General features: G+C 40.7%; 1 protein-coding gene across 16 annotated transcripts in view; it reads left to right on the forward strand.

Moving 5' to 3' along the window:
- CELF2 (CUGBP Elav-like family member 2) overlaps positions 1-26,102 on the forward strand; it is a 564,102-nt gene that overhangs the window by 414,953 nt on the left and 123,047 nt on the right. For all 16 annotated transcript variants that reach the window (XM_048952217.1, XM_048952225.1, XM_048952171.1 and 13 more), the window contains one exon: positions 16,819-17,015. In XM_048952217.1, coding sequence (XP_048808174.1) covers positions 16,838-17,015 — 178 coding nt within the window. In that variant the 5' untranslated portion in view covers positions 16,819-16,837. The remainder of the gene's footprint in view (positions 1-16,818; positions 17,016-26,102) is intronic.

The following is a 26,102-nucleotide window of genomic DNA, read 5'->3' on the forward strand; positions in this document are numbered from 1 at the left end:
TCCTGTTGTCTTGGTAATCCCATTGCAGTTGTGATTCTTGTCATCTGGACAGAGTTAGGAGGAAGCGTGTTTTGGATGTGCCGTGGAAAAAGAATGAGTTGTATGCTGTAGAGGTGTGGATTGTGACCAAAGCCTCACTTGTCCATTCTGTAACAGTAATTTAAATGTGAATCTGTATAATGGAAACATTTATTTTATATATTTTTGTATACATCTAGTTGCCAGAAGACCAGAGGTATTGATTATGGAAGTCAACAACAGAGTGGCGCATTACTGAGAAGTGTAATAAATGACACAGAAAGCTGAAATCTTCAGGGAAATCCAAGTACCTGCAGTGTTATTTCCTCATCTTTAACATTTAAATGAGACACGTCTTTTATGAATGGCAGGGACAAAGATTTTCTTAGAAAACTCTGCAGAACAACAGAAGTTTTCCCTTTCCCAGACCTTTGCACCAATTAGGAATAATTGTTGGCTTCTTCAAGGGAAGTAGAGCAGATGAAGGAAATCTTCATTTAGTTTCTGTTGAGGCTCAGCAACTGAACTTTAATGCTTTTAAATTGCATTCCTTAACCTGGCAAGTGAGAAGGGTTGTATTAAACGGCAAATACCTTAACATCTGGGACTTACTTGTTCCAAAATGAACACCGGTCTCCCTTGATTCCCTATTTGTCTCTCCCTGCTCTTATAATATTTGCCTTGTACTGATTCCCCTTGCTAATTGCAAGCCATCCAGCAGTGTATCAAAAAAGCCATTTTAGTTGCATGATTTAATGCTTTTAAGTCATCTTGGCTTTGCTATTCATTGGTCAACCTTGAAAAATCAGAACAGTGCAAACACTGCAGTGCCATCAGAGGGCTAGCAGGTTGCGCAGGGGACTCTTACTGATTAGTGTCGTTTTTTTTCTCAGTTGAAAGAGCTATTGTGTTTAAGGCCATGAGATTTAGAATTAGGAGTAATTAAAAGCCAAGACTGCTGCCTTTATATTTTTTTAAATATGAAGGCCCCGGGAGTCTCTGTAGTCATTAGAAAATCCTATTCTCGCACTAAGCTTGTCCTTATAAGCAGTTGTTGGCTTTCCTGAATGTAAAGCAGGACCTTGTTCAGAGTGGATGCTGAGAGGGGAGAAAATATCATAAAGGCAGGGAGAAGAAAAGTGTGTATGTGTGTTTGGGGGGAGATAGTGGTTGCGTGGTGGCTTTGTAATGTGTCCTTAGCAACTGGCTTACCACTCTGAAGGGAAAATAGGTGGTGGGAAAGCATTCAAGGAAAATGGGTCACATTTGATCCATGACCTAAGAGGAAAAGTGGGGGGAAGGAATGATCATTTCAGATCATTAATGTGGTCAAAGCATATCCCTGTAAACCTCGTTTATCAAACTAAGCAAAACTGCTCCTCTGATGACTTGGTTATGTGCTGAAAAATACAGTTCCAGCTCTCCCAAACACAATTGCTCCACAGCTATTGTGTTGTTGGTGTTTTTTGTTGTTGTTGTTGTTGTTTTTTTTTTTTGGTGCTTTTTTTTTTTTAAGGAAAAAAAAATTGTTTGTTTTAAGCACGCTGAAGTAACACAGTGATTAGACATGACAGTTTGGCTGTGGGGCCTTCTTTCAGCTCAGGAAAATATAGAACACAACTGAGCTGTCCTTTCCTGGTAAAAATGAGGTCATTTGTAAAGCTTTGTGTACATTTCTGCAGTGCTCACACGGCTGAGCTCGTAAAGCGCTTCTCCTCAAGTCCAAATCTCGCTTCCACCGATATACCCATCTTTAAGAAACACAAGCCCATTGACCATGTAAGATTAGGAATCACAAGCTGTGATTTAGGCTTAATGACTCCTGGAGGATGCATAGTTTGGATGTAGCTGTCAGTGGCCCGGCTGCTGCAGCCTTGAGTGTGCTGCCTTTGCTGACTCTGAGCTCCTCACAGCTCCGTACGGATAAGGGAAAGCTTTTTGTAATCTCCTTCCTTTTCCATGTGAGCTGTGTATCTGTTCTGAAATATACAAAAGGGCACTGTCAAGGTTGATTTTTCTGTTTATTAAACATAGAAATGCATTGTATGCATTATATTCATTAATCCCTGTTGTTTGCAAAAATCCCCCGGGCAATTAGAATTTATTAAATAATTTATTGTATGTAAAAGCTGATAGCAGTTTTCATATCCAAACTATTTTTATTACACCAATCCAATGTTATATAGCTGCTAATATTTCAAGGTAGTTTTAATTAGCATCTCAGCCTAACACAACTCTGTCTCAGAAAGCATCATCGAAAAAAATAGCAAAGGATAACAGAGGGTGTCCTGGATAAATGACTGGAAAACAGGGAGTAATGTCAGATGTGAACTGACATATCCGATTTGTGCTCCCATCCACCTTCAAACTTCATGGAATATATGCCCATTCGGACAGAAAACTCTTGATACTGACCTCCAGAGCATCTGACTATTTTTGGTAAAGCATTGACTACATCAGCCAACTGTGCTGGCATTCAGTCCAGTCATGGAGAGATGGAAATACAGGAAAGTAAGAAGCATTCAGTATGTTGAGCTGCATAATGAAACTGCTTGGTATCAAATAGTAGATTAAACATCCCTGACTTCATAGGGATGGCAGAAGTGAATTTAGATGTGCTTTGTCTCCTTCTCCCCTTTTTTTCCTTAACTACCTAGTGAAGTCCTCTGGGAGTACATCGTGTTTCCTAACATACGAAAGTAGTAGGAAAACATCTGGGCTAACAAATAAAACTAGGTCTGCTACTTAAAAAGCAGCCAACATTGTTTGGGGCCTTGGAGACACTCCTGTAATGCAAATAATAATAGTGGCTTTGGAAAGTATTCACTTCTGCTGTGTTGCATAATTTTCAAATACTGCTTTTAAAGGAGAAATTAGAATTGTATGAAGTTAAAAGGAAAAGCATATCATGGAAGGTTGTTTTTAGGTTGTTGAGTTTTTTTGTCTTTAATAATATAACAGTTAAACATGTATATAGTGCTTTCTTCTGAATGCTTCAGAGTAGTTCATTGGCATGGGAACATAATGCACTCGTTATAAGGTGAGAGAAATGAGCACAGCAAGTAGAAGGGACTTATGAAAGAGTGTGGCTGACAAACCAGTTTTGTTGCTGCGTTGTCCTCTGTTCTGTACCATTAGAAATGCTTCCCAGTTTCGTTCTTCTAAAAGATTTTGTCTCCTCTGAAGGTGGTTACAGCCTGGAAACAGATGTGCCTTATATTGAGCTGTTAGTAATATCCTTCTAGATGAATCTGAAATTGTTTGAGTGCAGCTGACCGGCCTCGAGGGCGTGAGGCACAGACATCCTGTGTTCCCTCAAAGCAAGCACAAGGCCACAAATCTCTTTTTTTGGACTAAAAGCCCAGTCTTCAGGTTTTTTCTCCATTTGCCTTGCTTACGGTGACAAGCTCAGCAGGTTCGGCCCTCAAATTATTAAAGCAAATGTTCCTATATTAAAATCCCATTTATGATGCTTGGATTCCCCTGTGTTTCCTGTATCAAGCAGATGAGACCTGGGAGCTTTGGGTCTGTTTTCTCCTTTTGGCAGTGTCCAGGTGCCTCCACCTGCCCCAGGGCAGGTTTCTTCTCTTGCTCCATCTGCTGAGCAAAGGTGCCAATGTCTGTGCAGAGAGGGCTTGTATGGAAAAACAGTTGGAAGAGGGCTAGAGATCTTAGGCATCCACGCACCTTTAGTAGTCCTCTGACTTTCCAAAGACTTGTCATCACAAATAAGAGCTTTTCTATTTTCAGGAGGAGAAGGAAAAAAGAAAAAAGAAAGAAAGAAATTAACTCTGAGGTGTGATGACAGAGATTTCTCTAAATCGTACTGCATTTCACACTGGTGGTAACAGCCAACCAGACCTGAGATGACCCAATTTCCACAGGTCAAGAACACTACAGAGAGCTTAAAAATACAGATAGAAGTCTTTAACTACCATCTCTATTGCACTGAACTGTTGGAGTTAAGAGACTTTGTACACAGGCTGGCCAAAGGGATGGGGATGGTAGTCCCACTTTTCCCATCTCCTTTCCTGTGTCTTCTGAAAGCTGCCAGCCAGTCCACAAGACCTAGATTCATTTTTCACTTGTGAGTAAAGTCTTCATGGAAAAAAACATCTAGAAGGATAATCTTTTGTCCAAAACACACTGTTACAAAAGTTATCTCATCCTTTTACGTTTCTCCTGTGGCAAGTATTTGCTATGACCTTAAGCAGTTTTAACCAGGATGCGTTTTCCTGTTGATTTGGCAAGAGGTTTTGGAATGGCAGTGCATGAATGGATTCTCACCATGAGGTTGCACAGAGCTCCCTGGCAGCTCACAACTGGAAGATGTAGGTCTGCCTTTGAAGTCAGCAGTGACCCCATAAATGACTGCCACATGGCTTAGGAAGTGTGCGTGTTAGGGTGTGGTTATGCTGGGATTTTTTATAATATGTTTATTAGGAACAGTTAAGCCAGCTTTCCTGAGGCTTTTCATTACTTTGAATGATGCCTTTAAAAGGGGAGTGGATCCTTTCTGAATTGCATGTAGTTTATTTTTTTGTAAGCCTCAAAAGAACTTTGTAGCCTTGTAAACCAGGGAAGCAAAATAACTTGGTAATATGAGGGTAAATATAAGAAACTAAATAATATCTTGCACTTTAATATTCTCCGTTGACTACTTGTGTGCTTGTGCATTTACATAACCACTCTCTTTAGCTTTTAAAGAATATTCTGGCAACCCAGAATACACAGGAGAACAAATAATGTTTTAGAGTGTGCAGCACACACTGTAATGGGATGCAGACCTTTCAACAAGCGAGAAATGGAGACAGTGTGACCCATTTTGTTATGTGCACAGGGCAGTACTTCTTATCATGCACGCATAGTGTTTTTTCTATTAAAAATTGCTTAGCATTCTGGGTTTGAAGCCAGTTTCTCTTTCGTAATCTCCACGTCACTGTTGCATGTGTTGGTATTGGTGAATATGGTGGGACTTGGTTCTGGGAACATTTGACACTAGGAGTACTGCAAAGACTTTCCCAGCTGCAGTTGAAGCCAGACTCCAGCTTATATTGTTCTGACTCCCATGAAGTTATCATGAGGACTCACGCTGTAACATACAATCAACTACCAGTCATAGTGAAGATTTTGTTTTTTGGGTTCATTTGTGGGTTTTTGTTGTTGGTTTTGTTTTTTTCTTTCCCCACAAAAGATGCACTAAAGTGAGTTACAATAAAGGGAGTTGTAAGTACGTTGGAAATCATTGGGGAAAAGCACTTTCTAACTATTGACATTTTAGCAGCAACCTAATGAGGTACTTAGGTTTTTCTAGTAGTTAGTATGGAGAAGTGGTTATAAAAGATTCAGAAGCTTGGATTTTTTTAAACTTCTCAGTAATATGACATGAAGAGAAAATATATATATATATATATATATATACACATTATATATATATATATATATATATATATATATATATATATATATATACACATTAACTTTGTTGTTGAGCAGTCTGATCAGAGCTGACGTCAGCTCTACAGAAAGACTGGGTAGTTCTCCAACTCCCTTTTCTGATCCCACAGCCTGGCTAGATGGGCAGATTTCCATACTCCTCCTTGAAGAATTGGGAAGTATTTCCAAGACAGCACTCACGATCTCCTTTACTAAACAGGCAAAATTTGGAAGAGGTGGAAGGAACAGGGGACAAGGAGCCCCTCTGCCCCTGACCCAAACCCCTACTGTATTTTCCATGCAGATGGTAAAATCATCTTGTTTCCTGCCCTGCATACATGTTCAGAAGAGCTACATTTTCATAAGTTTATTCATGAGAGTAATAGTTGAGAGCTTTCCACAGTGTGCACAGTTTTTCCTGCCTGTGTGCTTTACCATCAAGTCTTGAGAGGGATGAAGATTTTCTTCTTTCTTTGCCTGTAGGTTTAGGATTTCCCCCTTCTCTGCCACTGAAACAAGCCTGATCCAGATTTTCAATGTCACTGTTTTACCTGTTGCCTCTCTAACACTCAGCTAATACCAGAAACGCAGTTTTCCGAGACACTTCACTCTTACAACAGGATGGATTCCATCTGAAAGAGTTTCCAAGGCCAGCAATGGTGTAAGAAGAGACAAAACAACCTCTGCCACCTCTTACCTTTCCAGCCAACAGCAATGGATAGGCAGTGGACATCTTAGCACCTCTCATCCATCTGCAGAAATTGTCCTAGAGATCTCCAGCACAGGACTGCCCCACTCCTGCCACAATCCTCCTGACTTCTAGCAAATTGCCAAAGTGAAACCTTAGGTGGCATGGTAGGCCATCCTGCAGCACCCAAGAGCTGTGTTTGTATGTAGTCCATTCCCACCAAGGTCTGCATCTTTATAACAGCTCACTGCAGCTGTATTTGTGCATTGTGAAATTGTATGTTTTAAAGTGCCTGGTGAGGCAGATCGTTCCATCTCTGCATGGTAAGGAAACAAGTGTCACACCATGCAGAAGCGCATCTGCGCGTGTCGGCTGAGTGCTTTTTTAGCATGATATGTGCAAAACATTTCAAAAGGAAGCAGGCAATTAAATTTCAAACCAACATCTCTTCAGTTTGTTAGGAATTCATCATTTCACATAGATGCAATGTTTCATTGTGTGTCATGTGTCTTAAATGGACACAGTTTTATTTTAATTTTTTAATATTGTCTTTCCCGGTTGTTGGGAATTTTTCTTCTTCTTCTGGGCAGGTTATACATATGCTAATAGAAATATGCCTATTATTTGAAGCATAGTTCTGCTTGTCAATGAAGCTTCATTAACACCGTTATCACTGCCTGACATTTATCTTATAATTTTCCTGAGTTGACTGTTACATCTCCATGGAAACCCAAATTGCAATTGAAACAAGTGAGATAATAAAGGCATACGTGGAGGATTGACAGTATGCAAGCCCACCGTGTTTTTCAGGCTACATTTGTTTATAACTCCTCAGATAAATCTATTGCAGTGGAGATTTTTATTACCTGTCTCCTGTCTTTCTGTGCTGCTTATTGCAAGGTTTAGAACAAAACTGTTTTTTATTTTGCTTTTTAATTAGAGCAATAAATTTTATTGGGCTCATCAAGGGAAGTTAGAGCATTGGCACAATAAATTCTAGTGTGATTTTTGGTGGAGTGAAATATGAATGGTTTCAGGAGATTTTCACACTGTATAGACTGATGCATTCTGAGGTTGATTTGGGGGGTTGCTTGAAGCAGCAAAAACTTAGAATTGCAGAGTCCTGATTTGCTGACTCTTTCAGTATGCAAGAAGGATCTTTTTCTTCTATACCTAAGGACTTGAGCTCTTTAAGTTCATGACTCTAAATCAATTTAGATGGTGCCTCAAAGCATAGAGTCATGAAACTGGAGTGGGTCCAGAGTGAATTAATCTGAAATTAATTTGATTTTGAAAGGCTCCATCTGGCTGTGTTTGGAAAAGGCATTTAGACAGATATATAAACAAATGATCATCTGTATTGTATATGCCAGATGTGGTGTCAAAAAAAATGAAGAAATGGTTTTTAAAAAATCAGCTGAGGGGGATTTTGCTATAATGATACTCAACTTCTTAAAATTACAATTGCATCATACTTTGGACAATAATCTTTTCTTATATTGTGATTTGTAGATGGAGGCAGGAAGAGCAAGCCTGATAGGTTATTTTGTTATAAGTAAGAAAATTGAATGTCTCAGCTTTCTTTATTTCAGATCTCCCATAAATAAACAGCTAACTGAAACTAGCTCTACCCTTAATATGGGCAGAGCTGGGATCTTCCATTCCCTTTATAAAGAAGCTATTTAGCTAGAGCAGCCATGTTGGATGTGAACTGCTGACCTCCCTCCCTTTTGGGAACTATGGAAATAGCTCTGTGCTCTGTGAAGCTCAACAGTGAGCAGGTACCATTGTATGCGTACATAAATGGGTGCCAGGCTTGAAATAGGTTGGGTTGTAAAGTACTTCCTACAGCAATTGTTTGGTTTTAGTCTGCCGAAGCCACTGATGTGTTTCTGAACAAATGCTTGGAGGACTCCTGCCCATCTTCTCCATCCCTCCTCAGCTCCAGGACACAGCTGGCCATGAAGTAGGCAAGTCTTTGTGAACCTCAGAACTTGCAGATGACTGCCAGGCTGAAGATAAGAATGCTGAAATGGTCACATCATTAAATACTACATTGAAGTTTTGGGGGGAAAAGGAAGAAGGGCGTTGTGCAGCAACTACATACATTCTGAGCAGTGTTTGGGAGAGAGAGAGGCTGGGGTTGTTGACAAGAAAACAGATGTTCCTACGTGTCCTGAATTTTAAAAGCCTGATACTGTTCTAATTTGATTGTTGGCATGTCACATATATATGTGCATTTGGGAGTAATCAAATACTGTTGTGTTTTTTTTTAAGTAATACCTATAAATGTTTTCTGCCACACAGAAAAGAGTATGCTTCATTGCAGATATGTGGAATCTCTAAAGCAAAGCATTAATAATCCACATCGTTAATACTGAGCAGTCAGCTACTTCAGATGCAACTTCATAGGAGAAATCGTGTCAGATGGTTCTCCAAACCTGTAATGTCCTTGTGCAAGTGCGTGAGCATTCTTTGTGGTATTGTACAGCTTCCAATAATGAGGAATGGGCCTCTCTGCAATTTCAGTCCATTTTAGATATAACACAGATATTTACACAAAAGGACAGCCTCTGCCCAAGGAGATTACAGTGGGAAGAGACAGTGAGGAGTATGATAGAAGTGAAACAAACACAAAGTCACAGTCGTTGTTTGTGAGCATCATAGTTGTGGTGAACTGCCAAGGTTCTCCTCTTGCTAAAACAGAGATGCAAAAATGATTAATAGATGCCTTTGTTAATGCTAAACTCTTCAGGTCAAAACCAGATGTGCAGGTATCCACCTGTGAGTTGGCCAACAGGAAAGAGATTTTTTAAAGTCATGCATTTGGTATTTTTTGGTAATGTTTAAACTCTTGTGTTATTTTTGTATTGCCGCATGGAGCTAGATGTACCAACCTTACAGCTGACAGGGGCAGACTCAAGTTAGACTGAAGATTTAATGATTTAACATACAAATCCTGCTCTGGAAGCAAAACTGACTTCTTGGGTAGTTGCCTGAGCAGAGCTCTGTCTTGCAGAATAGTGATGCCTGGAGGACCTCATCCAGGCTGGGATTAATTAGCTCCCAAAGCCTGCAGGAAAGGCTAGAAGACCAAAGCGGGGCTAATACACAGCCTGTCCATGAAGATCTCCAAGCACTGTTAGTCATTCTTGTCATGTGTCCTTAGCAATCAGTCATCCTCATCCATGGGAGAACAAGATGGGGATCAAACTCAAGAAATCTAGGGGGTGGGCTGGGCTTGGCGGCTGTCTTCTACTGAACATTGAGCTTTTCCTAGTTCCAGTTTAGTAAAATCTACAGGCCAGTGTAGGCAAATACTTAAATATACTGAAAATAGACCATTGTAAGTTTTATCAGCATAAAAAAAAGATACTACCCAGTTCTGACCTGTACAGATGGTGCATTTAATTGTTTGCTGCCACTATTGGATGAACTAGTAATGATATTTTAATTTGTTCCTAAAATAGAAGACTTTAAACAGCTCTTCCTCTCCCTGCTTACCTTCCCTTCTACACAAATTCTTTCCCTTGTTTTTATACATGTGCATGTGCATGCGTGTAATCTAAAGTAGGTATTTTAACTTTTGTGAGTTACTCCACTTTCATCCGTGTGCAGCACAAGCACATCACAAAGCACTACTGCATGTTCTACAGAACAACTTCTAACTATAAAGTAGGTCCATACACCAGTGGGAAGAGTTGAGACAGTTTGAAAGCACTACACTGAATATAATTTTTTTTCCTTTGATTTTTTTTTTTTAAGATAACTTTGAATGTTCTTTGGTTTTGTTTTTTGTTTTTTTCTCTGCAACAGATATGCAGAGCTTTTGTGACATTACTGCTGCTTGCCTCTACAGTTCTAGGAAGCGTTACCAAAAGTACAACATTAAAATAAAGTCATTTGCCTTTAGACACATACGCAAGGGATCTTCACACTTTGGTCTGAAACTCCAGGCCTAAATCAAGCTGTTTTGGAATGGAGGTGATGCAGCGACCCAGAGGCCAGAATCAGAACAGTCAGAAGCCTCCAGAGGTACATAGTTAGCAGTGAGCATGGGGAGATGACAGCCAGGTCGTGATCTCGTTTGCTTTGGTGAGCACAGCTCTTAGGGCTTCTTTTAGGAAGGCAGCAAGCCTCAACACAGTGGAATGAGTGCATGTGCCCTAACGTGCACTGCAAGTGCACGCAGCAGTTGCTTCTTAACATAGATATTATGATTTCCTTTGTATCCTCGTTTCCTTCCTGTAATACTAATGAGGAATCTCTAAAGAATAATTTATTTTGTCTCCGCTGTGCGCTGATGTATGTACCTTGTATGTGTATGGTTCAGTACTGTATCCAATTCATGTTACCCTTAGCAGCACGTGCTCTGACCCACCTGTTTGAAAGATGACTTCCCACTGCTTCTCCTTCTCCCAGCCTGAATGTGTTCACTCTGAAATTTTTTTTTCAGCATAGGAAAAGGGTTTTTTCCTCAGATTATCAAGGGTCCCCCCGTGTGACATGGTGCTACTTCCTCAGCCTGCTGAAAACTTGCATGTAAGGCAAGAAAGTGAAGGCATATACTAAATTTGAAGTTTATCAGAAAGCAAGTAGTCCTTTCTAGGACCTATGTTTTACCATGGTTTGTTGTACACAGAGAGTTAGCAAAGCTGAGCTGAACACCGACTCCAACAGAAAACAAATGACTGTGAATTTGAATTGCTTGTCAGGACAGTTAAAAAGCCTGTGTTGTCTTAAGCAACATTATGCTTTTACAGATAATTTCCACAGGCATAAAAGCAATGCAAGAAAACATCTTTGCATTTACTGTTCAGTGCTTATGTGAGCACTTGAGTATTATTAGCTATTGACAAGAATAAAATCTCAGCATTGGATGCCAGGTATTAAAAGCCATCAGAATTGTTTGTGTAGCTCATGTGTGTGAGTGCAAGTGCTGTTGCTCTCTGCTGGATGGATGAAGAATTACTTGTCTCTTTGTTACAAGGCTCTACGAGTCTGTAAGATGAAGTAAAGGGGAATGTTTTGCAAGCTCAGAGTTTTGGTTCCCTCCTGAAATTGCAGTTGGCCTTCAGTGTAGCATAAAGCCAGCTTAGTGAGTTGTACAGACACTACAAGTTGTCACCTTGCCTATGGGCGCAGAGAAACCTGTCGAAAATTGCTTTGTAGACATCACTACAAACGCAGGACTGGTCCCACTGTGTGCTTCTACATTAATTGGGTATGATGTCAGAGTCATTCAGCAACTGCCAGGATGGATTGGTGTAACTTTATAATAATTAGTGGTAGTGGTGGTTTATAGTTCAGCCAAAAACTGTACAAGGCATTACAGCGGGTGCAGTGAATGATTTATGAAACATCTTTTCCTCCAAGCTGCTGTTGAGGTACTGCTCTGTGAATAGTCTTCTGGAGGTGACTTTTTTTTCCCCCAAAACACAGGTATTTAGTCATTCACAGCTTACAAAAAAATAGAATGGCTTCTTTTTTTTTTTTTTTTTTTTTTTTGTCAGAGGTTCTGGCCCTTTTTTTGCTGGCCAAAATCCAATTTAGGTAATTACATTCTGTGTCTCTAAATCCCAGCCCCCTGCAGTTTCCAATGGAGTATGGTATTGTTCTACCCTTCCTGGCTGAAATTGTTGTGCGATAATGCTCCATGTCATTAAACAGCTGCCGTCTGTCACCTTACAATGAAGTCATTCCTCTCTAAACAATGAGCTTATAAAGCCCTTTTGAGTCCTTCCAGATAAAATTTGCTCATAATCCAGCAGTTTGGATTTTCAAGCATGGTACGGTGATGGTTTTTCATCTCTTCTGCCAGCAGTTGAAGTCCTTCAAAGTGATGGTGTCCCTTTGGTGCTCATCCCATATCCTGACAGTGATCACACAGCTCAAATGTAAATATTTGGTACTGTAAAACCTTGATGCCTGCAAATGTCTTTGTGCCAGGCTGGATTTAGTAATCTTTACACTTCCAGCTTCTCTGTCATCATGCTTTTCTTGTCTTTTGATGCTTAGGAGTTAAATGTTCTTCCAAGGGATGCTGTTTGGTCGTTTACTGTTAAGTTGGAAAGGGAAAATCTCCAACAAAATAGCAAAGCAACCAAAGTAGGGTGAGGAATGCAAGAGAAACTGAAACAATTTGACTAGGACTGAAAATGGATTTAAAACACAGCTTTCACGCAAACCTATTCAGTCCCCATAACAACAGGTTTTCAGCACCTAGCTTGGCATCTTGTTCAGGAATGGAAGTGTGCAGGGATTAATGCTAAATATATTGACAGTGATGAATTTAAGAGGGTTCCTTTTGATTCAGATTTTGTTCCTTAAGACTGCCCTCCTTAGCAGTCAGTGCACTTTAGCAGTCTTGCCATAATGACAGATATGAATGGGAGAGGCAGAGAAGGCATCTAGTGGGTTTTGCCAGTGCCCCTGCTTAAGCAGCAGCGATATTAAAACAATCTCTAGCTCCTCAAAGAGTGGCCCTGTCAACTTGCTGAAATGATGGAATGGTAGTTAGGTTATTAGAAAGAAAATTGGCACAAATTGAGAGAGACGATGCTCTGGCAGCGACCACAAGCAGCCAGCAACTCGGTGGCTTAATCTCTGCCCTCAGGCTGTTCTCTCCGATACAGATGACACCTTGTCAGCAAAGATGATGTGCTGGGTCATCCCAGAGTCCAATGGGCTAAATTGGCCGCAGAGGGAAGGGTTGCTGCGGTGTAGAGACAGCAAGCCACATAATCTAATTCTTCTCTTTCTTTATGTATGTCATCATTTGGATACTGACAGTAATTGTCAAGGGATTCTCTTCTTAGTAGTATCTCCTAGCCACAGCTATCTCTACACTCATGTTCGCAAGAAATGGTCCTAAGCTTTCACAAAAATTGCTTGAAATCTCTTGAAGACTTTAATGCGTGATTTCTTTTTTGTGTTGTTATTAAACAGTGTCCAAAGGAGGGCTATGGAGATGGTGAAGGGCCTAGAGGACAAGGCATATGATGTGTAGTTGCAGTCCCTTGGTTTGTTTGGCCTCAGAAGGAGACTGAGGGGAAGGCTCATGGGATATTGGGATATTCTGTGGAATACTCTATGGTTCTGTGATTCTTCTTCCTGGGTAAAGTGGGTGAGGAAGATGGGGGCAGGAAGGAACTGCTGCCTCTGGGAGTGAGTGTGGCAGGGAAAAGTGACCAAAAACTATACAGCTGTTGGCCACTACAGGGTCTTTGTCCAGAGCAGTTCCTGCCAGAATGGTGAAGGTGGAGACTGGGAGGGAAGAAGGGAGCTCATCTCTAGCAGAGTGAGTTTGTGAGGGGGTCAAAAATGTGTGACTGGATTTTGCATTCACCTGAACAAGCTCAGTGAGAGCTGAACTCTCAGTCAGGTGTGCTTTGTACTTACCGTTCCTCAGTGGATGATTCAAGTATGCGGAAAGGATTTAATCCATAGACTGTATAAAACTGTTCCATTTTGTTGGATGATTTTTTTCATTGTTATCTCCCTTTTATCTACTTGTTCACTTCATGCGAGTTGGCTGTAGTCCTCTACCTACTGTCAACTGTGGATGAGGATGCTTTTGCAAGTGCTGATGCCCTCCTTGAAATCCCAGCAGAGTTGGGGAACCGTTCTTCCAGAACCCTCAGTAGCATTCATTTGCACTGAAGTCAAACGTAACCTAATGAGGAGCCTGACTATGCTGGCAAAGCTTACTGCCCTCCCTCTAGGCTCAACTTGCCTGTCCCTATTTCCAAAACGTTGGCAGCTGAGTACAACTCCAACCCTATGGTAGGAAAGAATTATAATGAAAAATCTTGAAATTATGCTTGTGTTTTTTTTTTCCTAAATCCGCAGCAGTTTGCAGACTGGCAGAGCTGTCAGAGGATGGTGGAATTAAATCCGGAGAAGTTTTAATGACTTGCCCAAGTTAATTCAGGCAGCTAGTGACAAAACCTGTCCCCTGGAGCATTGTGACACAGCATACTGTAGCCTACACCTGCAGTCAGAGCGTTCAACCATCTTTATCCAATAAAGCATTTAAGGAATATGATCAGTGTAATTGCTCTTCGGCCCCGCCAAAGTAAAGAAAGTGTGTAAGCACTGTGTTGAATTAGAAGAGATCTTCGCCTGTGCCTGCACCTTTAGCTGAAAGCAGGAACTTGATGGTAATGGAGCAATTAACCTGAATAAACAGTTAGAAGTGTTAGGTTTTGTGGTTTCCTCAAAATTGTCTTGTTAGCAATGGAAATTGTAGTAGGGCTCTCAGTGGTAAAGGTGGTTTGGGTAAAGGAAAAAGCAAAGGAATAAATTTATCCTTTATTAAATACGACCTCTGCTGTAATTTGGGGCTAACACAGTAATTACGTGTGGATTTCTTAAAGAAGAGATCCAACAGAGAGAATGGATGAAGGGCATAATTTAAAAAGGAACTCAACTCATTTTTTAGTGTAAACAAAGCAAAGAACAAATGAAGTGAAAAGTGAAGCAGATTTCTGAAGGAACAGTCACCTGAGCACAGCACAAAGCTGCAGGACGCAGTTGCTGCCTTTTCTTGTCTTTGCAGGTACAAAATAGTGTGGGAGTATCTTCCTCCACTATTATAAGCTATAGGTCAGGGATTTATTTTTTCTTCCTACTAGGGAGGTTGTTTTAAGCATTGCATAGACAAATAGGAAATCTGAAGAAACAGCAGAATGTATTTTTCCAGAGCTCTGCATGTCGTGTGGGTGCTCAGCACTCCGTGGCAGCCTTGAAAGTTGCTCCCATTGTGTATCATTAGAAAGAGTCAGGAGTTTTTTGTTTCCTAGAGTCTGAGGTGGGGATTGTTTAAGGTATCAATGGAGGTGTCTCATATTAGGTCTATGTAGAAAACACAGCTTCTAATGGAGAAATCACAATGGCTGCATTGGTGTTCTTGGGACCTGCAGAGAAGCCTCAAAGAGCATCTGTAAAACAAGAGAGGGCATTTGTGCATGAAACACGATAGAGAAGGCTGGGCCAAATCCTTCAGTCTGTTATTCAGGCAAGACTCCCACTAGGATCAATGGGAATTTTGTCTAATAAATGTGTGTGATAAATCCCATTGCCTGCTGATCCGTGTTAAAAGCACTTCACAAGTGACAATGCAGCTTCTTCTTGTTGGTTTACAGTCTACCTTTAATATAATTTTTCCTTCCTGCAGTAAGCAGGGCAAGTGCAGAAATTGCTAGGGGCATATTAATATGTTCAGGTGCCTTGCACTTCCAGGGAGATGGAGCACAGAGGATTAAAATTTGTCCTGTCATGTGTTCCAGCTGTGATGCAGGGGTATGACACAATGCTGTTTCTTCCTTGCCCTTCTTGGCTTTTCTTTTTTCACACATGAAATGATTTTGGTCTGGTTGTACAGATCTCAGGCTCTTCCAAGCCTTCCTGTGGTCATTTTCTTTTGAACAACTGTCAAATGGAGAACGTGTAATTGAAGCCAAGTTTTTCAGTAGTGGCAGGTGGCTCTGAGATGCGTGAAGGTTGGGATGATCACCTCTCAGCACTGCTGAATGCGTGGCTTCTCATCACTACCCCCAGTGGGAGGATGGGAGGAGTGCACTGAAAGTCACGTCTCATTGGTGTTCTTCCTTGAAATTCAAGCATCCAAATCTCATATCACTTACAGAATCTCTAGCCAAATTGAAATTATCATCCTTGATTATCAATAGAAGCAGAAGAGTTGGGGGGTTTATTTTTACCTTCATTTAGAATTTAAAATTCTTTGTTTTCTTTACAAGGATGTACTCCTCCTAAATCGTAATATGTCACATGTCTCAGAGAGCAGGGAATTTTTTTTGGTTGCTAAGTTCTTTTCCCCAGCAGAAGTGTGTAGCTGTTTTGAAGTTAGCTGTACATCTGGAGATCAGATAGGGGAACAATTTACAGGGTGTGAAAAATTTCAAACGCTTCATGTCCTCTGCATGGAGAAAAACTTTCTGAAGCAGCATTTTAATTTTCCAAGCAATTTTACCACTGCTTTCTCCTTTTGAATGGTGCATTTTTGTGTGCCAGGCTGCCATAAACAATGTGCTTTAGACTGGCACTTTCCAGACTGCTTTTCCTTTTTAAAGAGCGTAGGCAACTAATCGGCAGCAACCAGCCGCATAGCTGGAGTGTTTTCCATTCTAGGCAATATCATACTAATTTGATGCACACATGGATGCTTCACACAATCTGCAAATTCATCGCTGGCATCTTGCATTAGTCATCTGACAGATTGCCAAGTGTTTCATATTCCTTTCATGTGACTTTATTACAAACCACACACACACACACGCACACTCCAGCACTGCCTTATTTCTGCCAGTAGCCAGTTCAGTGAGAATTCGCAGCAGTTCTGTTTACAACGGCTATGGAGAGAAATCTGTACTTACTTGCCACACTCCTCTGCTTTAAAATGCAAAAGTACTGGCTTGCGTGGTGCAGCTCTCTTCTTATATAATGACATTAAGCAGCAGCCTGCAGAGAAAACCAGACTCAATGAAAAATGTAATCTCATTGTTTTTTGTACATAATACTTATGCTATTAATTAAATACCGATTTTTTTTCCTGCTCTGTGCCAATTGACATCATCTTTTGCATCTAGTGCACATGAAAACTGCGTAGTCTCCTAACTTGCCTTTTCTTTTTCATCTCTTCTTCCACTTTCTAGTAACGGCACAGCTAACAAGATGAATGGAGCTTTGGATCATTCAGACCAACCAGACCCAGATGCCATTAAGATGTTTGTTGGACAGATTCCCCGTTCATGGTCGGAAAAAGAGTTAAAAGAACTTTTTGAGCCTTACGGAGCTGTCTACCAGATTAATGTTCTCCGAGACAGAAGTCAGAACCCTCCCCAAAGTAAAGGTACAGTAGTTGTACTCTGTTTGCTTTCAGGGATTTTTTCAGTGATCTTGCTTGCCTTTAGAATTTCCAAAGAGGCTTGCATCTGGGCTGTCTGTTTTGAAGCATACTGTGTTGAGCTATGCAGCATTCCTAAGAGGAGAGAACTCCTGAATACCTATCGATTGCTCTCTTCCTCTTCTTCTTAAATTGCAGTTTAAATGTCTGTTATCTGGAAGCGAGCATTCCAACTGTGCAAAAAATAACAAAAGATTGCCATCCTTGTTTAAATTATTATTGCCAAGAGACATGGAAACCTGAGCGGTCACTTTCCCAGGATTAGCTCATGAAAAATATAATTTTCTACTTCCTTTTGTTTCCTCTCTTTGCACCCCAGGTGGGAATGATTTTCAGGATACAGAAGGAGGGAAAGAATAGCAGTGGGCTCTTGCTACATCATTGCTCCAGAGGCAATAGCAATTAAAAAATAGAACTGCCCTGGCCTTTCTCAAAAATCTGATTTCCTATTTTTGTGGTCATGCTAAAGGATTGATTTTTGGCAACGGTATTTTTCTAATAGAAAAGGATGTTTTTTTTCTTTCTGCAATTTTTCTGCCACATGCAAAGCATTTGTCCTTAACTGTATTGCTTTCTTTAGCTGTATGCCTATGCATATTTAGGCACGTGACAATTCTGTGTATTATATAATTATAACATAGTCTTATGTGTAGCCTTAAAGTGAATATTTTGTCTCACAGAATGTGTTTTTTTCTCTGTGTATTTTCACTTACAGTTTGAGATTGTCGAGTTTCATATATTAAATTGTTGCTGGCATTGCAAATAATTGGCACCACTCAGAGGCATTTGTGCTTGGTTGTGAAATGACTCGATAGTTACTCGGTTTTAGTCCTCTCCCAGCACTGCATTTAAAATCCTTTATGGGGAAATCTCGCAGAGTGATTCTATGGGCTAGCAGCTAGCTAACGGTGCAAAGCAGCACCCTCGAGATTTCCAGTTCAGTGAGAGGTGATGGCTGTCACGTGCAGCACACAGCACAACTCCGGGTGCTCCCATGCTTTGTGCGCAGCTCTGCCCCATCTCAGTATTTCCTCCTCCTTGCTGTCCCAATTTAAGCAGTCTTAAATTGTGCTTTGAGTGATATCTTTTGATATGTTGTTTCTGGTTAAAAGAACAGGTATTTTGTCTCAGAATCATGGTGACATCAGGTAAAGGGCTCATAGGGGTACCCTGCTGCTTATCAAGTCCTGTACTAGATTGCTGTCTTCCACCAGTACTGCAGAAGGTATTTGTTATTGCAGTGTTTCTGTTCTGCTTCCACCTCCCTCTGTTCCCTAGAAGTGATGCAACTGAGCGTGCAGCCCCCTGCTCTGTTAGCCCAGTGCCCTCACCAAGTATCTTTTCCTTGTAACACTGGATAGAAGGCAGCATTAAGAGGTCAGGCAACTGGATTTTCAGCAGTCCAGGCTGCTATGGATGAGCAACTCCTACTTAGTTTAAACCACTAAAATACTGAACTTTGAGACTTGGCCATTTTAGGAAGAGCTGATTCCTGGGCTACAGAAATGCCTTCCCACTAAAGCAGTAAATGAGGTGAGAATGATATTGTGGTTAGACAAAGGAAAGTCAATTATTCCCATTTTTGTAGTGTTTTCCATTATACATACCTGTCCATCAGGCATCTGGAACACATAAGGATTAAGCACAGGTCATGCAAATCATTGTAGACTAATTATGAAGCCTTGTAGTCCCTGTATTCATGAATAGCGTTTTGTTATTGTTGTTTTGCTAAGATTCTTTTCAGCCGCTCAGACATGATGCTTTTATGTTCCTTCAAGCATTAGTGTTTTAAGAGAAAATGAAATTAATCCCCCCCAAAAAACAGAACAAGCTTCAGACTTATATTTCCCTGACACAGCAGTGAGGTCCTCCGGTGGTCAGCTTTTCCCTTGGAAGCTGTGGAGCAGCCTATCTCCGTGCTTCCTCCTGGCTGAGGCTGCCAGTGAAGCTGCCAGATATAGAAACCTCTTGAGTTTCATGTGGGTATCTTTTGACCAAGAATGATCTTTATTTTCTTAATCCAGAAGCACAAAGGATTCTGCGTGAGAGATTAAGAATCTGTTACAAGAAAAAAAAATTAATCTGAAAAATATCTGATAGTCTTGTTCTCATCACAGTGCATGAGAAATGCTTTGCCTGTGCCATGTAATTGGTATTTAATAGCATGAATTGCTGTGATGAAAATGCAAGTTAGTGTTGCTACACATTTGGGGTTGGGCTTGGCTCTTTTCTTTGAAGAAAGAAAAAAATTTTGATTTTTGAAAGATTTTTCTCATACCAAATGAGGGCTTTGTGTTGTTAGTGCGGCTGAAGGGGCTTCTGCCATTTGCACAGACTTTTCCTCTGATGAGCTGTTTATGAAGCAGCAATCCGAGTGTCTCCCAGTTCTGTCAAAAATAACCATCGGCTGCTTCTCTCTCTCCTGCTGTTATTAAGACTGCCTTTCATACCCTCAAACGACAGACGGCCTAGTTCATTGCTTTCCTACTTCTTGTATTCCTTGCCAGCTCTGAAAAGCTGAAGCTGAAGGAAGAGAAGTGGAAAGCCAAGTTTGATGGAATTGGGAAAAATAGAGAAAAAACATATTACTTCCACAGAAATGCCGCTTCTGTGCAGCTTTGTTAATTTGGTCTTATACCACAGGAATGGCTGCATTTCAATTGGTGATAGCTGGAATATCCTCCTTAAGTAGGAGACTCCTCGTACTGTCCAGAGTTTGCAGCCCTCCGGTTCTTTTCAGACGCGCGAAAGAGCTCAGCGAAGTAATTTGACTTCATATGTTTATCCCCTGTTGTTTTGTAAGACTTCTTCCTCTTTCTGCAACAAGAGAAATCCAGGGGATTAGGCAAACACTATTCACACACATACAGAATAAAATAATTGTTCAGGAAATCCTGTAGCACTGAATTAAATGGCACTTTCAGCTTCTGAGGGCTAAGGGGATTGAAAGTCTCAGCAGATCAGCTGTCTCTGCTCCCAGTCCATCTTACCTCCTTTATATAATTTATTCTGGGTGGATAGGTAACTTTTTCAGGCCAGTTGTTAAAAAGAGCTCCAGTAATACATATCTCCACCTCTAATGCAGTGAGCTCAATGTGAAAGTAGCATCCAGCACCACCAAGGCTTCTCCTCTTCCCCACTGTTCTCAGAAGATGGAAATATTTCTCTCACTGCTTTTGTTTCAGAGTTGGAATGCTGACGCAGGCAGATGGCACAGGGCTGCTTAGCTCTCTGAGATGTAGCAGAAGAGCCTCGGGTCGGATCTGCGACATCGTTTTTGTACCTTGCCCCCATTTCCATACCTGTTAATTCTTGCAGGGCTCAAGGACCCATGAAGCGTGAGGCTGAGCCTGCTCGTGCAGGAATCTCCCTCCAGGAAGCAAGTAAAGGCACATGTGACAACCAGCTCTCTCTTCCCTTGTAGCCTTTTGCATACCCGTTATCAGATTAGAAGTAGGATGCTGAGTGAACAAGGACGTACTGTAGTTAAAGGCCAGTGTTTATTATTATCCTATTTAACATGGTAATTTAAATCTACCGAGAAGCAAGCGGGGGAATCTGATAATGAGGCATTCATCTGCTACATACAGGTGAGACAGGATCGGCAAGGCATATCAGAGGCAGAAGTTATCTGATTGCTTGGGTGTAGTTGTGGGTATAAGCAGGCCCTTCAGAAGTCCTCCATTGTCTGCAATGCATCCTCCAGTCCATCGAACCCAACACTCCTGCTCAGTGCCCCATTCCATGTGGGGAAGGGGGAGATGAGGGGACTTAGGCAGTCCTGCATGGGAATGGAGCAGAAGCACTGCTTGGTACACAAGCCCACCATAATTATTAGCAAAGGTGTTAACCAAGTGCTCCTTGCCTACCATTTCCACACCATTCAGCTAATTGCACTCTGCCTGTTCCCAGAAGCAATTTCAATGCGCTGTGTTTTGCAAAACTATTTTAGAAGTTCCCTTCAGCCAGCACTGCAGGAGACAGGGTTTCTCCACATATTTTCTGACTGACATATTTTCACTGACATACTTTGAGTTTAGGATGTTCTCACAGGTTCCCATGAGTGTTGTTTAGCTTTTGAGATCTGATGAGTTGTGTCCTGAGCATGTACACTGCAGGGGTCAGGACTGCAGCCATTGGGCATGCATATTTTAGACTAAATTTTAGTGATCACAGTTGAGAGATCTTATGTTACAACCCTGGGCTTGAAATCTGTCATGCACTGAATTAAAAAGTACTTTTTTTTAATGATGCCTTGTACACTGTGTAAAGTATCGTGCAACAAAGACTGGCAAAAGCCAAATTCTGCTGTTAGATGCAAGCACAACAGGGCAGGGGATCAGGTGATAAAGTCAGATTTTCGACTTTTTGGTTTCTGACCTTGGGGTGTTTAAATTTAATCTTTCAAGACCCTTAATTCTCGAATTTTATATGGGTTATAAGTAGCGTTATAAAATATACTGTAGATGTGAGCTGATTTTTATAAAAGGTAATTCTTATTCTGCAAATCTCCTGGAGTTTTCAAGAGGTTTTTCTGAGAGTGGACAGGTGTGAAATTGTGTATATAATCAAGCTGGATTTCCCAGGGGCATTTCACACAGCGTCACACAGGAGCCTGATGCACACGGCTGCTGGTGAAGCAGGGAAGGGCCCATTTTCATACGAAGAAAGGAGCTGGTGAGATGATCGAGGACAGATTAGAATGGGGGAAGGTTACAGGCCAAGGGAGAAGAAGGGGATGATGATTGGAGAACCACAGGGACTGGTATTGGAGATCGATACTTTTTCACTCTCTATGTAAATGGCTTTGACAGAGAGAGAACCACTAAGTTGTTATCCAACTTTTTGGATTGTGCAGAAGGCGCTGGATGGAGGAGAAGGTAACCTGGAGCAAAAAACCTCAGGCAAAGAAGCTCAGGTAAAACGAACCATGGGCAGGATGAGTAAATTTGAGTTTTGAGTGAGCGCAGGTGTTGTGTGAGTATCTTTTTCAAAGATTGAAGAGCTGGAGAGGATTTGAAGAGTGCACATACCATAAAAGTACTAACATGATGTTTTGTGTCCGTGTGGTCAAAAAGGCACTGAAAATGTGGAGCTGTATAAAGGGAGCGTTGAATATAGCTTTCAAGGAAATACCGTACCACTTAAAGAAGGATTTTTTTGATCATGTTTTAAACTACAGTTACCAATATTTAGCACCGTTCTATAGAAAGGGGCAGAGGTCCAGAGAAGAGCAGCATGATTTTGTATGAAGTCGGGAAGGGTTAAGCTATGGTGAAAGGTCTAAGAAGGTTAACTTGTAAAGGGCTTCAAGCATTGACTTACAAGAAAGCTAAAAGAGAAGAAGCTGTGGAAGAATACAGGACTGTACCTTGGTCTGGAAAGAAAAAGTTATAAGGGGATACGATTGAAGTTTGTTGAAGTGCATACCAAAGGCAGGAATAGATCAGCTCTTTCAATTAATATCGAACCCTGGGTCTGCACAGCATAGACTTAAGACTGAGAAAAAGCAGGCCAAAAGGAAAAAAATTCTTCCGAAGTCAAACTTTCTTCTTCCACATGCAGCATAGAGAACGGTCTTCCAGAAGCAGCAGTAAGAAAAGTTCAGAAATGAACTTTTTCTTGCCTCCATTTTGTGTTTTGACATGGACATGCCTGGAGTTGTGTTGGACATGACTGCTCCCCACATCCAGCACAGTTTCACCCCGTAAGCAGGATGGGCTGCCAAGGCTGTGTGCCTGGGTTATCTATGCACTGCTTGAAGAGGAGCTGAGGTTTCTGCTGACCCCTGATATTTTTGGATGGCTTTGAAGAGAAGGAGCAGATGAGGTTAATGTCCCGTTCCATACTTGATTGCAAACCTGTTCTTCACATAAATCAGTCTCACTGTATATTCCCATTATTGACCATGGCAAAAAAGTCCTCCGCTGCAATAACAAAATGTATCCCAGCAAATCCCATGTTGTCAGATTGCAGAACTCCTGGAACGTCTTCATGCAGATCCTGTAATGAGAGCAGGGGTTTTTGTGTTTGTGTGTTTGCAAAACAGGAACAATAGAGGAAGTTGGGAGGATTGAGTAGAGAGTGTTTCTTTGGTTGTGATATTTGAAGAGAGAGATAGCATGTAAAACCTTCCTTATCCTTATTTGTGATGCTGTGTACAGTGCAGTGAATGACTACAGAATTAAGCTCTAATTTAGGCATTGTTTTTCTCTGTCTTTTTACTGTATTTATGACAGAGGAAGCTTGGTCCAGAAGTGAGGACTTGAGTTGTTGTTGTAAGGAATTTAAAAAGTAAAATGTCTCTAGGGGATTAAAGTAGATTGCTTTGGGGCTCATCGGCTGCACTTTTTTACTGCAGCCTAATGTGATTTGTAACTGTCTATGAATTTTGAAAACTGAGCTAAGACTGTATAAGAACATTGCTAATTAAATCTATGCTGAAAAAGTACATAAACTGGAATGAACTTGAACAAACTGCGTGAATCAGTTTACTTAACTAGATAGAAAACCAATACCCAGGCAAGCCCTTAGAAGCACAGAACTCCATAATCAATTGCGGTTTTCTTAATAGATCTCTAATGTTCATGTCTGATAAACACTTGGAGAAAAGATGCATTATGTAAAAGGATACTTGAGCTTCAGTACAGACTTTAAATAAATCCAAGCTCTTTCCAGATATCTCTGAAAAAGCTGTGCCAGAGACACAGCTGAAAATGTGTGCACAGTTTTTTCTGATACTTCAGGATAAACAGTGATAACAACAACAGCAAAAAAAAAGCCAAATAAAAAGCGTATTTGACTTTTTTTTTTAAATATATATTTAAAAGCAATTGAAGGCTAATGATTGAGAAATAGGGAGCTGAAAATATAGTGTCTTTTGTTAAAAAACAGTGCTGGAAAAGAATATCTCACATTGTCATTAAAAAGGCAGGCAGAGCTTTGTTATAATTCTGACTTCTTCAGCACACCATCCGGCATTTACTTACAGAATATTTGAGAACTTCACCAAAATAATCCCAAATGTCTTAAAATATAAATGGGTAATCTGTTTTTAGAAATGCTGTCGTTGTAGCAGAAAGCACACATGGGGAGGCAGTAAAACAGCCTGAACTTTCAGTATCATTGAAAAAACAGTTAATCAAATTTCATTCTTGAATCTGAATAATATGCCCAACCTCTCTCTCTCAAATGTACAATCTCAAAGGCAAAAATTGTAATACATGGAGAAAATCAAAGTCAAGTCATGCACTTGCACTTGCACTTAGCAATTCATCAATGGATATAATCCCCAGACATAAAATCACATACATGTTTAAATATTTTTAAGAGCGATGCATACATTTAAAACATGCACGTCTACAGTAAGGCAGGACAACCTCAGTTTCAAATTTATGGTATCCAGTTTCTTCAGTTGCATAGTAAATCTCATATCAATGAGTTTTGATCCCAGCACCCAAATTCCCTGTTTCCTTTTTTTATTAATTGAGTAAACATACATTACTTATCTGTTTCCACATGAAATATGTGTGCTTTTCTTAAAGAGCAATGACTTCTAAAACGCTCTTTCTTCATTATATGTTGCTTCTAGTTCCGTTCATTGTTAACAGTTGAGCCATTTGCTCATGACTTTATTAGGAGGTTTCATGAGGGATTTGAAGGTGAGTCTGAAATCTTCACACACTTTGGCATGGAGCTCAAAGAAAGCGTTCTACGACTGAGCAGTGTCAGAATAGATGTGCTTGTGAGCTAGCTTAGTGAGCATGCATTTCAGCTACACTGCAGCTTCCAAGATTAGTTTCCGTCTCGTTGCTTTTGCACTGTACTCCTGTCGCCCCACAAAATGAGACACTGGTGCACATGCACACATGCACACAAATAAAAGCGTAAAATTAAAAGCCACAGTTTGAGAAGTTTTGCTCGTGAAAAGAATTCAGAACAGGAGGAATTTTTCCATCACTGCTGAGATGGTGTGAACAATACTTATATATTACAGCGCAGATAAAGAGCCAAAAACCATGTAAAATGATTTAGTATAAATATGTCATCGATTTTCCTAGTTCTTGACATGAATTTTAAATCCTGGGAAAGCCTTGAAAGAATGTCTGTTAATCTTCGACCTTTTAAAATATGTTACAGGACGGATGGTTGTGTAGCATTTGCAATGTGAATTAAATGCGAGTTCATTACTTTAATCTTTGCTGCATTGGACCTTGCTGCCCTGTATTTTTATTTGGGACAGGAGATAGAAAGTACGGTCCTGAGTATGCTTCAGTGCTGGCTGGACCCATAACCTGCTTAGTGCCAGTTGTCTGTGGTACAGGAGCCAGGAAGAGTTGGGCAGTGCCAGTAGTAGTGTTGCAGAGCTTTGTAGACATCTGTACACTCCATCGTGCACTGTCAGCATCAGCACGTTATTTCAAACAAGTAGCAAATAATTTCCTAGGGACCAGGTCTGTTAATGACTTCTAACCCAGGCTTGAGCTTAACTCCAGCCAGTGATATATGGCTGCGTGTGCCATATAAATCTGCTGGTCTGTCTACCTCCATGAAAAAGGCATTTTCAGGAATCTGTGACTCCTTTCATAAGCAATTTCTAATTGCTTATAAAAACACTCTAAGCTCGTGAATAAATTAAATTTGAATGTTTCCAGTGAATCTTTTCAGGTTTTCACTGAACCTAATTACTGTCTCATCTATGCCCATGAGTATGCAGTTTTAAGTGGGACGTCAGACTTCTACTCTGCAGATTAAACTTTGTGATGCATAAATCCGTTATTATTTGTAGTGGAAAAAGCTCCAGTGTCTACTATCGCATGGTTTTAATTTAAGATAATGACTGTGTTCCAGTCATACATTCTTTCAGAAGAGTGAGATGAGCTGGAAAGAGGTGGAAGAGGTGGTTTTATAATAAACCGTGTCTCTTATTTGCCTAACTGAACTGGGCAAATTCGTTTGAAACAATAATTATCTATCCTAGTAGCTCAAGATGTCATGCTTTCAATTGCAATTTTCGGGAGCTGTACTGCAACA

Source organism: Lagopus muta, chromosome 1 (genome assembly GCF_023343835.1).
Source record: "Lagopus muta isolate bLagMut1 chromosome 1, bLagMut1 primary, whole genome shotgun sequence".
NCBI classification, from domain to species: domain Eukaryota; kingdom Metazoa; phylum Chordata; class Aves; order Galliformes; family Phasianidae; genus Lagopus; species Lagopus muta.